The sequence below is a fragment of the Mesoplodon mirus genome (assembly GCF_964341445.2).
Source record: "Mesoplodon mirus genome assembly, chromosome: 1".
Taxonomy (NCBI): Eukaryota; Metazoa; Chordata; class Mammalia; order Artiodactyla; family Ziphiidae; genus Mesoplodon; species Mesoplodon mirus.
In genome coordinates this window covers 23245418-23259198 of record NC_138976.1, presented here as the reverse complement: position 1 = coordinate 23259198, position 13781 = coordinate 23245418, and the positions used below count along the sequence as shown (strand labels likewise).

Genomic DNA, 13781 nt, shown 5'->3' with positions numbered 1-13781 from the left:
GCCCAGGCGGTCTCTCAGAGAATTATTTAATAGAATTACACACTTTGGGCTCAGATGCTTCCAACCACAAAAGTGGGAGCACATCCGTTATCACCAGTCTTCCCTCCACAGAATCAGTACACATCAGACTTTTTTCTTTGGCTCCCATCCTGTGGGTCCAATCAAGCCTGGGCGCATCTGACAGAATCCCGGGGCCGTTTGCCTCCTAGCCTTAGTGTCTCCCGTGTGGCTACAGCTTGAGTTCACTGGGCATCGGCTCCCCTCTCAGGCCAGCCAGCAAGTTGTTAGCTGCCAACAAGGACATGGTGTTTCGGGTTCTATGGGTGGCACTGCCAATGTGGGGCAGGATCACTGGAAAGGAGAGGAAGAAAGGGAAATGAGGAGGGTGGTTCAAGAGCCTTAACTCGGGCCCTTTTTTCATGGCTAGGATGTGCCTATAAAAAGATTTGCCTTCCCTCCTCTCACTAAGCACTCTATTTCCCCAGGGCTACCGAAACCCAGATGCAAGGGTGACAAGAATTACGTATCCTGAACACAAGAATGTCAGGGTTAGAAGGAGTCTTGGAGCCTGTCTAGACGCAGCCCTTCAAAGGGGCTTCTGATCTCCCGAAATAACTAGGTGAAAGGCTGGACAGCACAGCTCCCTCTGGCCCCACTGCAGAGCAAGTGAGGTCACTCGTCCCTAAAGCGCGCCTTTCGAAAGCAATACCCAGGGCACCAAGCTAAAGGCCCAGGGCTTGGGGGGATGGGAGTTTTCCCAGCTCCGGGCAACAGCATGGCCATCACAGCCAATGTTCCTCTCAGACGGGCACGGGGGCGGGGATGGTAGAGCTTCCAAGGGCTCCAATAATGGGAGCATTCACTGTGGGGAAGGCAGCTACGGCCCTTCTCTTTGGTTTTCCCTTCCAGAATATAAGTGAAGGACAGGGACTGGCCCAGACAACCTGAGGCCCTTCCACTCGGTTATATATTAGTCTGGAAGCAGAAACCACACCAGCTAGCCGAACAGAGAGACCGTAATATAAAGAACTGTTAACGGTAACTGAGGAGTCTAAAGAGGAATGCTAAGTAAGTGGTTCTCACAGTGCTCCCCGGCCAAGGGGCAGCAGCAGCATGGGAGACGTTAGGAGCACATTCTCAGGTCTCATCCCTGAGGCAGAGGCATGGGGGGGCCCGGCACCGTGTGCCTGATCAGTCCCTCCAGGTGACCGATGAACAAAAAAGTTTGAGAACCACTGCACTAAGGTGTCACAGGGGCTGAGATGCCAGACGCATCTACCTCCCCGGGGGCTAGGGGACAGGGAAAAGGGTATGACTGTTAAAACTTAGCCTGAGAAAGGGCGTTTGGAGCTGCGACTCCCACCTCTGGCGGCTGTGGCTTGTGTCTCTGGGGGCGCAGTGCTTAACCCGAGTGTTGGGAGAACTGCAAGCCGGCTTCAGAAGCTATGGTGGGAAGGAACTGGGGCCGGGTGAAGTGTTCCTGGTAAAGCACAGTTCTTACCGCAGTTCTTCAGGGTCAGAAGAGGGTGGTTTGTAGGCAGTGGTTCTGGGGTCGTCACGTCCAGTCCAGCAGCTGCAATCTGACCACTGGCCAGGGCCTGGTACAGGTCGTCCTGGTCCACCACTTCTCCCCTGAGAAGGACAGTGTGATGTGGGTGCCCCAAAGCTCCCTCTACCCAGGTCGCCTTTAGGGCAGAACCACCCAGAGAATGAATTTTTCCATCAACCTGGCACTTGGCACTAACTTTCAAAGCAGTAAGCCTTATAGTATACTTATTTATAGTTTGTACAGTAATACAGAGAACCCCAGCCTGCCACTTTCAAGCTGTGTGACCTTGGGCAAGTGCCTCCAATTCTCTGTGCCTCAGGGTCCTCCTCTGTATGATAGGGAGAATACTACCTAACTCCCAGGAGTGCTAGGAGGATCAAAGCTTACTTACACGCACCACTGCATGAACGGGACCCAGAGCCTGCATGTGTGTTGGGCTCCCGACCACCGGCTGACAAGCACTGCAGCGAGTGTCAGGCACCTGCCCAACTGCAGGCAGAGACCTGAGGATACACCCAACTACATCCATCCAAGTGAGCAGATATCCTTCCCATCAGTGAACCACTGGAGTAGAGAACTGGTTTGCTAAAGACTTCACATTGTGCACTCAACGATACTCGTGCAGCAATAAGTAACCCAGTGCCCTGAAGTACTGGGTACGTGACGGAAGCAACGACACTGTTGGCATCAGCGCGAGCCCTGTGTTCCTGCATGTTCACTCCACCCCAAAGGCACCCCCTTTGCAGCTAAACATCAGTAACTACAGGCACCTCTGGGGTGGATGAGCCCTTGGAGTCGCCTCCCATTGCCCATCTTTGCCTCCAAATTGATTTAAGTGGGTTCAAAGCTAAGAAGGGGTTGGAGTGGCAGAGAGGGAAGGTCTGCCCCCATAACATGCTCAGTGGCCTAAAGGCACCCTGAGGACATTTTGAGGACCCAAGACAACCTGGGTTTTGGGTCTGTCTGCCCAGGAGCATGAGGGTTCAAGCTGTCATTGACTCACACAGACAGACCCAGGCTCAGCACCATGAAGGTTGGCCTCCAAAGGGCTGTAAAGAACATTAAGGCCACCCCTTTGTGGTTAGAGGTATAGGGTTACCTGGTAACTTGCTGCCACAGTGCCTTCACTTCCTGAGCAAGGCCAAGGGTACTGCTGGGAACCAGACAGGCCAGGCCCTGCTCTGAGCACCTGGGACGTGCTCTGGGGCCTTTACTGTATTTCTGAGTTGTCTGGTTGATTGGTTTATCAAGGGCAGTAAGCTCAGCCTGAGTCTCACTGACAGCCCATGGGGAAGAAAAACCAGGTCACAGCAGCAGGGACAGCCCCTCTAGGCTTGCCTGGTGACCCAGGATACCTGCTGATGTTGACAAACACGGCCGTTTTCTTCATCTGCTGGAAGAAGTCCTTGTTGCAGAGCCCCCTGGTTGCAGGTGTTAAGGAGCAGGCCACGACGATGAAATCAGACTCAGCGGCCAGCTGCTGGGTGGACACTGCGGGAGGGCAGGGCTCCATCAGGTGCTGTGTCCCAGGTCAGGGACAGCAAGAGGGTGGGAACCTTGACCGTTCCTCCCTCCGCCCATAATGGAAACTCCCAAGATGCTTCCTGAAGGCCTTGTCTCTACCTGGAGAAATCTAATAACCACACAAAGTCAACAGACACTTGTGGGATCCTGGTGTGTTATATCATTCAGCCAGCCCCCTGCTCTAAAGGTGGGGAAACTGAGGCCAGAGAGGGGCAGGAGCTTATTCAAGGTCACACAATGGGATCTGGACCACTCTGGCTTTCACCACCTTCAAGGCCCAATGTGCCAAGGGGGTGGAGTGGCTGAAATCCAGCCTGCCCTCTGCTTACCACGCTGTGCGCCTGCCAGGGAGCTGGATCCACCAGGACACAAGGCTGGCGGGTAAGCGCTCACCAGTTTATTAAGGAAACTTTGCATGAAAGTTCCCAGCAATTCCTTATATGTGTCACCATCCCTGCTGCTCTGTTTGTACATGGACAATGGTGATAAAAAGACCCTGCAAGACAGGAGACCTGGAGTCCCTCTGGCATTGAGGGTACTCACTGTGTGGCCTGGGTGAGGCCCTTTGCTCCCTGAATGGGCCTCTGCGTGCAGGAGCAGGGAGGTCAGACAACATCTAAGGCACGCCACAGACACCGTGGAGCTCCTGCATCCTGCCCCAAAGTGCTGCCGTTACAGCAAACACGGAGAACCATCCAGCCGAGCACAGGTGGGGTTCCTGTGGAAATCGAGGTTTTACTTACCAAACTCTGCCTGGAATTCCTCTGCTTCCTGAGGCCTGGGCTGGCGCCCTGTGTAAAGCAATCTCTGGACACCGAATGGTTTCAGACACCGAGCAATGGCCTGGCCTGGAGGCAAGGAGTCAGAGTCAGTGCTTGTTCCCAGTCCCTCAGAGGGCAGGGCAGCGCCCAGCAGCTCCAGAGAGCGGGAGCCCCTGGGGGAAGGGTGGGGGTGGGGAGGCCCTTCCCAACATTAACCACTCCTGCCACACTGTACCCAGCCCCCTGCCAGCCCACACTGCCCTCACGGGTCCGTGTGATAGTCCTTCAGGGATCTGAAGGCAGCACCACAGCTCGTGTGGCTGTGACTGACTTGTGCTGTCCTCACACGGTGCTGGCCATCTTGAGGGCCATCTGCTAGCCTTCCCTGAGCACTGGACCTGGCAGCCCAGCAGAGGTCTGAGCACACGGTCCCCTTCCTCCTTCTGGACCCTCTGCTTCTGGTGGTGCACCCACAGACCCCACCCGACCTTCTGGTGGCGCAGCCCAACTGCTGACTCACCCCGACCCTGACCCTTTGCACACACACTGCTGCCGGGACAGGCTTGGGCAGCTGGATTTTCAGACGCAGAGCATGTCCCAAAGCTGCTGGCTTCCTCCAAGCGGCCCTCTAGTGTGGGAGGCAGGGCTGCTGGCTGGCCCGACAATTTATGCACCCCTCCCATCCTCACCCTCACCTCTGCACCAGGCAGGGTGCCAGAGAGCCACCGGCCTATGCCAGGCTTCTCCAGCGCTGGGGGCCACTGGAAGAAAAGTAGCTCTGCCCTGCCTCAGAATCACAGGTAAGCTCTGTCCGCTGGACCCTCTGGTTCCTGAATTAAGGCTTTAGGAGTCAGATGCCTTCCAGAACCCAGGCCTGGGGCAGCATGGGCTCTCCCACAGTAAACCCCTCCTAAAAGTCTCGACCCTGCAGCCGTCATCGCTTTCATCTGTCCTGTATGCAGCTATAATCATAATGAACCCTGGCTCTTACAACTTGCTTCTATCACCTAGTGAGTTCTTAAGGAACTCCTTATTTTATTTTTTGGCCTGTGTTTTACGACGCTGTGTCTTCTCGCTAGAGATATCCCTACTGCACCCAGGTACGGCGACTCTTTGCAAAGAAGGATTGTCAGCATCTGGACACGGGGTGTCAGAGACTCAAACCAAGACGTTGAGAGCCAGGGTACCAATCTGGGTAGATGGGAGCCTCACCTATGCGCCCCAGCCCAATGATGCCAACGGTGCTCTGTGTGAGGCCGTAGCCACACATCCACAGGGGCTTCCACGAGGTCCAGCCGCCACTGCAGGGAGAGAGAGGGACGGGTTAGAGGCTCTGGTCTCAGGCAAAGATGAGGGCCGCTGTGCAGACCCCGTGGTCCAAGGGACAGGCCCAGCCCTCCAGTCAAGGATTGAGAGGAGCATGCGTTACCCCTACAGCCACTGGGTGCTGCCGATAAGCAGCGTGACTGACTCTTCCTTTAAAACCACTGGGGACACAGAATCCGAAGGCTGGAAGGGGCCTTACAGGTTCTCCCCCCATTTTGCAGACGGGAAAACTGAGACAAGAAAGGGCAATCTATGTGAGGTCACACAGCCAGGGCAGAGCAGCAGGTTGCAAACCCAGGATGTAGGATTCCAAAACCAGTATTCTCAGTGCTCCAGGGAAGCCACAGGCCCACCCCTGTTGCCTTGGGTGGACAGGGGAATAGAGCCTGTCTTGAGTCACCTCCAATGAAGGGACCAACTCCCTCGACAGAAGGGTAAGAGGGACATTCAGCACCGTGTCTAGTCAGCCCCATGCAGCCTCTGTCCCTGCCACACCCCCACCTCAAACCCCCTCTCCCAGTACACATTCTCTGAGAGCCTGTATCTGCACGCCTCCTGGCCTTTGCTCAAGCCAGTCCCCGCACCTGGAGTACCTCTCCCGACTCTGGATGTACAGACCCACATCTCTGATCTGAAACCCTCAGGCCAGAATTTTTAAATTTTCAGATTTTAGGAAGGTGGTAAGGTGCATATGCTGTATTCTACATAACACCCTCAACAGCATCTGGGGTGGCACCCGTATCAAGCACGTTGGTGTATCTGCAGCGAAATGAAACAACCTTCAGTTTCCAGAGCCTTTTGGATTCCCACGTGATGGTGCACAGGGCCCTCTAAGGGCTCAGGAGGATGCCCACTGGCTACCACTTCCACGCAGCCTTCTCTGATCCACGCTCCTCCTCCACAATTTCCCTTCATGCCCTGTTTATTTCAACTCTGCTGTGCATTTTAGTATCGTGCCTGAGTCTGTCCCCCCCTCATTAGTTGGGGCACAGCCGGGGACAGGATCACCTCTGGTCCAGGGTGACAGTGGGTGCTAAGTACTAGCTGTTGAGCAGAGTCGACTTCCCTGCCAAGTGTTCACTCACTTCTTCACCTCCTCGATGGCCTCAGGCAACCGGCGACAGGTGGTGAGCAGCAGGGAGACAGCAAGCTCGGCCGTGGCGTCTGTCAGGACATCGGGGGTGTAGCCCACACGGATCCCACTACGAATCAAAGATCTGGCGGTAACACTGGCCTCAAGCACCTTCACCAATTTCTACTGCTGGGACGTTGCCATGATGCGGCTTTGTTCCCTCTTTGCGCTGCCTGTCGGGAAGCTCAGAGCTGTAAGTGAGCATTCAGGAATGGCCAGCCCTCATTCCCATCTTGATTATCTCCCATTCTGAGAAGGACATAAGATAGAAGATCGGGGTTCAAAGTCTGGAGCCAGTAACTACTTAACTTTTCTGAACTTCCTCATCTAAAGAGGCAAATAATAATACTTGCCTTTCCTACTTGAAGGGTTGTTGTGGGGGTCAAAAAAAAGGAATGAATGTGAAAGGGTGTCACCTGGACATTGTTACCCACTGCTTCTGACTGCTCGGCCTTACCTTAACTGATGTGTGCACACACGAGCAGATTTTATCATCAGCTACCTTACGTTTTCACTGAATGGTCAAAGAATATGAAGAAAAAAATAAATACTCAGCTCCTCTTTTTCCCTCTCTGGTAGTCACCCCTAACTCCAGGCCCTGATTCCAGAGCCCAAGCTGCATTTACCGTTTCTTTTTTTTTTTTTTTTTTTTTCGGTACGCAGGCCTCTCACTGCTGTGGCCTCTCCTGCTGCGGAGCGCAAGCTGCGGACGCGCAGGCTCAGCATCCACGGCTCACGGGCCCAGCCGCTCCGCGGCACGTGGGATCCTCCCGGACCGGGCATGAACCCGCGTCTCCTGCATCAGCAGGCGGACTCCCAACCACTGTGCCACCAGGGAAGCCCGCATTTACCGCTTTTTGATTTCATCCAAAGCCAAGTGGTCGACGCCCACGGACATTGTGCTGATGACTTTGAGATTGGCTCCTGTTGGGCAGAAAAAGCATTGTTTGTATCTTTCCTCATGGGATTCAAGGCCCTCCAACATACTATAGACAGGTCCACAAAAGGCAGGGCCCTGCTCAAGGTCATAAAGCAAGGCTGAGCAGAGCTGGACGAAGGCCCCGGGCCCTGGCTCTCCTCCACACCATGGTCTTTGCCCTCCTAAGGCCTCCCTCTGGGGACTCACCGCCAGGAGAGAGGGGCACAGTGTGTGCCTGATGGAACTGCACACAACTGCTCCCTCTGGCCTAGGTCCACAGTGAATGCCCTCAGAGCTCAGAGAGGTCACTGAAGACCTGCTGGGGAACCAGCAGCAGCAGGCTACTATGTCCACCAGGGCCAAGACACCCTTGGAACCCTCCCCGGGCCTGCCCAGTGCACACACCTGCGGCATCCAGGAGCTTCTTGTCTATGCGGTCAGAGAGGAGGCAGAGCAGGCCATGGGCCCCGGCCACGCCCCGTTCCAGGTCCTTGCTGGGGATGGGCTCATCGGAATCCCACTGCTCCACCTCACAGCTGAAGGCAAAGGAAAGACTGCTCGGAAGTGCGGGAGCCCCGCAGGTGCCCCCAGGCCCCCAAAGCCCCTCCAGCCCCCTGCAGACCCCTCTCAGAGTGGGAAACATTGTCTTCTGCTTGCTCTGGCCTCCAGCTGCCTGGGGCTGGCTGAGGCGGGTCAAGGTCAGGCGTGGGTGGCCTCAGAACTGTCCTGAGGGTGAAGGACTGTCACAGAGCACAGCTCTCTGACAAGGACTGAAAGGGGCCTAAAGTGAAAGGAGAAAGTCACAGGGACGGCTCTCAGCTCAACACAAGGAAGCGCTTTCTTAGCCCTACAGGAGGCCTCACAGGTAGTGAGCTACCGGGCCTGAGCTGCCTATTGTTGGGAAGGCCAGTGGGGGGCTTGATTTCCCTGTCCAGTTGCACATCCTCTCCTATGAGTCCATGAAATGAAAAACTCTTGTTCTTGACTTTGTACTTGGACAAGATCAAAGCAGTTCAACATGGAGGAGTTTCAGGGGGCACTTCCATGGTGGCTGGTGGGCACGGGGCATGTTTCCCCGTGGTGCTGCCCAACCTCCCAGCCCTTGACATTTAATTCTGTGCAGCCAACACGTACGGAGCATCTACATGCGCAAGACACAGAGCTGCTGGCACTTCCCAGAATTCCCCGCCGCGGCACCTCCGCGCCTAAGCCCCAGGCACAGGCTTCCTTTCACCCTCCTTTGATGGTGGCACAGCGCTACAGCAGTGTGAGCTGCTGCCATTAGTGCCCTTGTTTTTGCTCTCCCCTCTTCCCCCCTCAATGCTTGGTACATGGCAAGTCCTCAGCAAAGATTTTATTGCATTGAATGAAATGAACACATCTCATTTTCCCCTGGCACTGGTCTCTGAGGCTGGGTTCCACCTTCTCCCTACCTGATACAGGTGGTGCAAACCTGCATAATGCAGGGCTCAGACTGCAGCAGACAAAGTTCACATCCCAGCTGTGCCACACAAGGTCATTGGGGAAGGTACTTAACCTCTCCCAATTTTCTCTGTAAAGTGGGAATTACAGTACCGACTTCACAGTACTGAAGGATTAAGAGTTTACGAATATGAAGCACCTGGCAAGGCTGACCTGAAGGGTTCAATTTAAGAAATACTACCAGAGGCCCCCTGCCAACTGTCCAAAGGGACCAGGTAATCCAGTGACTGCCAAGGTCCCTGACCTGGCCAAGTGACCACAGAGGGTAAAAGATTAACAGCCTGTCCCTTGTGTCATGGGACGTCTCCCCTCTCCCCAGGGCCATGGCTGGGGAGGGCTCCAGCCCTTTCCCCCACCCACACTGCAAGGGCCAGGGGAGCTGCGGGTCCAGCGTCACTGCAACGGGCCTGGAGGAAGCTGGGCCCCAGAGAACTTTCTCTAAGCTTCCCCAAACTCCAAGACCGTCCTGGCCAGGCACAGGTTGGGAAGTTCGGCCAAGGCCCAAGCGCAGGATCCCGGATCTCTCTGACGCCACGGACCGCCCCGTCCGCCCCACCAAAAATAACTGGGCCTCGGGAGGCCTACCCCGACCCGCCCGGAGACGCTGAGTGCCCGAGGTCCCGGAGCGGCGCCTGGGGCTCTGCAGCCCCTTCCCGCGACGCCACCCGCAGAACTCGCGCCCGGAGGGCGGGGACTCGGCGCGCGGAGCGGTGCGGGGGCGCCGGGCTCTTACTCTGCGGCCCGGGAGAGCGCGGCGCTGCCCTCGGGGGGGATCCTGCGCGTCACAAACACCTTCATGAGTCGCACAAGCCTCATTCACCTTCCAGCCGCCGGATACTGGGCCGGACCCCGCGGGCGGAAGCAGTCCGGGAAGGGGGCGGGGCCTCGGGAGGGCCGGGCCCGGAGCAGGAGGGGCGGGGGTGCGGGCTGGCGCCGGGGGCGGGGGCAGAGCGGGGGCGTGTGGGGTTGCAGCTGCGCTGTGAGCGAGTGGCAGTGAAGGTGTGTCTGTGGGAGGGGTAACTAGGGCTCCGCGTGTACGCCTTGTGCCTGTGTGTGTGTGTGTGTGTGTGAGATCAAGCCTTAATGAAACTGAGACTGGTTCTGGGGCTGGTGCCAGGCTCGCACCCTTGGCCCGCAGGGCCTACCTCTGAGTACCCACTGCCCCAGAGCATCAGAACCGGCAGGCATGACTTGGGGGTTGCGTTGGGTAAAGGGCCATCCAGGGGAGAGTCCTGTGTGAATGTGTGTGGATGCCTATAAAGGTGCCTACTGCGCTGGGGGAGGGGGCTGCAGTCAAGGACCATCCCCATTCCCAGGGCCTGAGTGCATTGACCATCTTCTCTAGGTCTGTTCCATCATGGTCACACTGTTCCAGGCAGGGGTCTTTGGTCACACAGACTGAGCTCTGAGCCTGGCCTATTGTGCATACACAGGAGCCTGGATGAGGGCGGTCTGAATCCCAGAATGACCTCTTTAATACTTGGTGCAGTTCCCCATAGGAAGCCCACAGTTGTGAGAGGGAGTTTGATTGGTTGTGGGCCACCCAGTTTGCTGAACACTTGCTGACTGGCTTGAGGCAGGTCATGCATAGGGCCAGGGCCAAGATGCTAGAGACATGTGGGGTCATGGGGTCATGGTCAGACCCCGGGTTTGCAATCAGGTGGACTGGGTCTGAATCCCAGCTCTGCCACTTAACAAGCTGTGTGATCTTGGTCGGTTCACATCCTCTTCCTAAGCCTCAGTTTCTTCAGCTACAAGATGGGGTTATTAGCACTTACCTTTAAGGGTTGTTGTGATTATTAAGCAAGCAACATTTGCATGGGCCCTGGGCCATGTTAGGTATTTACCAAGCACCAAGGCCATGAAGGAAAGAGTTGAGGAGTTCAGGCTCAGGAGCCAGACTGTCTGGGTTTAAATCACAGCTCTGCCATCCACTAAGGACAAGTTGTTAAACTTCTGCATGCCTCAGTTTCCTCATCTTTAAAATGGGGACAATAGTGATACCCCCCCCCCTCATAGCTTGTTGAGAGAATGACTATATATAGTACTTACAACAGCAGGTATGTTGGGCTGCACCCTGCAGGCCTGCAAGCCTTGTAGTTGTCCAGCCTTGAGACCCAAGAAAGAGCCTGGAGACAGTGACGAAGACATCAGTGGTTGATTGGACAGGGGATCGTACACCAAGGGTCTTGGAGCAACACCCCACCATGCAGACGGCGGGCAGGATATGGCAACAGTCTTTACTGCCCGAGAGAGAAGGAGGCTACCATTTATAGGGGGAATTGATGTCAGGTGGGCTCATCAGTTACCAGGGACCATTAAGCCCTATAATTAAGAGGATTGGATAGTCATGTGAGTGAAGCAGGGACTAGTAGAGCAGGGGATATACAGAGAGCAAGAGAACAGCCATCTTGAATGGACTAACCATACAAGGTAACACACATCGTAGGTGCTTGATAAATAGTAACACATCCAAGGAAACATATACCCCAGGGATAGCAGCTGGTCAGAGATGCAGATGCTGAAGCAAGACTCAGTACAAGTGGGAGGGGCCCAGACCTGTCCCTGAGCTCTGCCGGCTTCATCTCTGCCAGAGCCTGTTCAGGTACTTGCTCCCAGGCTTGGGAGCACCTAGAAGGCAAAAGCCCTACCTGGTGGTCTCTTCTCTGAGGATTTTATCTGAATCCATTCTGCCCCGTCAAGGCCCAGCTAGGAAAGAGAGACAGGCACAGAGACGTGACATCTCCAGCCTGGGGTCACACAGCAAGTCGCTGGAGGGGCCAGAACTGGCTCTTTGGGCCACCTGGGCCCCTGGCCAGTGCTCTGTCCTGCCATCTCTCCCTGCAAGTAACACATTAATAAATGTCTTACCCACGGACCGCTATCTGCACTGCTAGGACACCTTGGGGACAATTTCTGAAATACCTCAACTATTGACACAACAAGGTGTTTTTCTGTCCCCAGGCCAGGGCTTCTGGGGACAGCACAGTCCAGTGGCTCCATCCTGTTAATCAGTGGTGACACCTGGGCCCAGCTCCTCCCCCACACAAGGACAGGCAAGGACACTGGGCAAGCCTGTCCACCAGGGGCAGGAGGGGGTGTGACACATCAATGGGGCCCCTCCCCCAAGGCAAAGCACCCAGATGGTGCTCAATAGTGCTACTGGATGGTGGCCATGGAGCCAGAGGATGGAGCCAGCTGAGAGCCCTTGAGGAGGATCAGGTGAAGTGGTTGGGAGAGGAAGGATCCAAACTGGAGAGGGATCAGAGGCCTGACCTGGGCTTCACTGGTAAAACAAATTAATAAGCAGCTGAGATTTATGGAGCTCTTAGTAAGTTCCAGGCAATGGCAGCCTGGGAGACACCTGGGTGACTGACTGAGGGTCAGGGCCACAGCTCCAGCAGGGGGATGGAAATTTGGAACATGCAAAAATTCAAAATGACAGTAAGAAAGGAAGTTTCTGTAGGACTGATATAAATTCGCTTTTGCGGGCTTCCCTGGTGGCACAGTGGTTGAGAATCTGCCTGCTAATGCAGGGGACACGGGTTCGAGCCCTGGTCTGGGAGGATCCCACATGCCGCGGAGCAACTGGGCCCGTGAGCCACAACTACTGAGCCTGCGCGTCTAAAGCCTGTGCTCCGCAACAAGAGAGGCCGCAATAGTGAGAGGCCCGCACACCGCGATGAAGAGTGGCCCCCGCTTGCCACGACTGGAGAAAGCCCTCGCGCAGAAACGAAGACCCAACACAGCCAAAATAAATAATAAATTAATTTTAAAAAAATTTGCTTTTGCATTTAAATCTTGAATCTATTTGGAACATTTTGTGTATACAGTTTGAAGTGGGGGGCTCTCCTTAATGTTTTTCCAAATGGTTAACCAGTTATTCAAGTACTATTTTTAAATAAGTATTTTTTTTTAGTTTTGGAATAGATAATAAATGCACAAGATACAAATTCCCAAAGGTACACAGGGTATAAGGTGAAAATCGCCACTCCTACCCTGTCCCCCACCACTCAGATCCTCCTCTCCCCAGAAGCAGTCACATCTTTCCAGAGATGTTTAATATATATAATAATATGCATATAGTTTTCACATAAATGGTAGCATATACACTCTGCATCACCCCATTTTTTTTCACTCAGCAGTGTATCCTGGAGATCATTGCACATCCATACACACAGAGGTGCCTCATGCTTTTTATGGATGCAGAGTATCTCACTGTAGGAGTGAACCACAAATGATGACCAGTCCCCTACTAATGGACATTTAGGATGTTTCCCATCTTTACTATTACAATGCCACAACAAAGAGCCTTTCACAAATGTCATTTTGTGCGTGGGTAAATACATCTGTAAGATAAATTCCTAGAAGCAGAATTGCTGGGTCAAAAAATATGTGCACTGTAAAATTTTGATAGATACTGATAAAATGCTTTTCAGAGAAGTTGTTCAATTTACACTCCTATCAGTAATGTATGAAAGCATCTATTTCTCCTGTGTATTTTTGTTTTTAATGATATCTTACTGTAATTTTAGTTTACAGTTCTCTTTTGAGGCAAGTTGAGCACTTTTCATACGTTTCAGAACCATTTCCTTCTATAACCTATGGATATCCTTTGCCTATTCAGGTGAGCTGGGCATCTTTGTTGTAATGATTTGTAGGTACTATTCATACAATAAGGAAATTAGCCCTTTGTAATATGAGTTGCAAATATGGTCTTTCCCTGAGTTTGCTGTCATATGGGTTTTTTTTTAAATAAATTTATTTATTTATTTAGGCTGCGTTGGGTCTTCGTTGCTGCATGCGGGCTTTCTCTAGTTGCGGCGAGCGGGGGGCTACTCTTCATTGCGGTGTGTGGGCTTCTCATTGCAGTGGCTTCTCTTGTTGTGGAGGACGGGCTCTGGCACGCGGGCTGCAGTAGTTGTGGCTCGTGGGCTCCAGAGCGCAGGCTCAGTAGTTGTGGCGCACGGGCTTAGTTGCTCTGTGGCATGTGGGATCTTCCCAGACCAGGGATCGAACCCGTGTCCCCTGCATTGGCAGGCGGATTCTTCGCCACTGTGCCACCAGGGAAGCCCCTGTCTTATGGTT

General features: G+C 54.2%; 1 protein-coding gene across 1 annotated transcript; it reads right to left on the bottom strand.

Moving 5' to 3' along the window:
* Window positions 1-12: 12 nt before the first annotated feature.
* Window positions 13-9580, bottom strand: GRHPR (glyoxylate and hydroxypyruvate reductase). Its single transcript, XM_082613834.1, has 9 exons — window positions 9427-9580; window positions 7617-7747; window positions 7144-7216; window positions 6246-6362; window positions 5047-5135; window positions 3817-3921; window positions 2905-3040; window positions 1502-1632; window positions 13-351 (listed from the first exon to the last, which is right to left on the bottom strand). The coding sequence occupies exons 1-9, from the start codon at window positions 9507-9509 to the stop codon at window positions 230-232; spliced, it is 987 nt and encodes a 328-aa protein (XP_082469960.1). The 5' UTR covers window positions 9510-9580; the 3' UTR covers window positions 13-229.
* Window positions 9581-13781: the final 4201 nt, after the last annotated feature.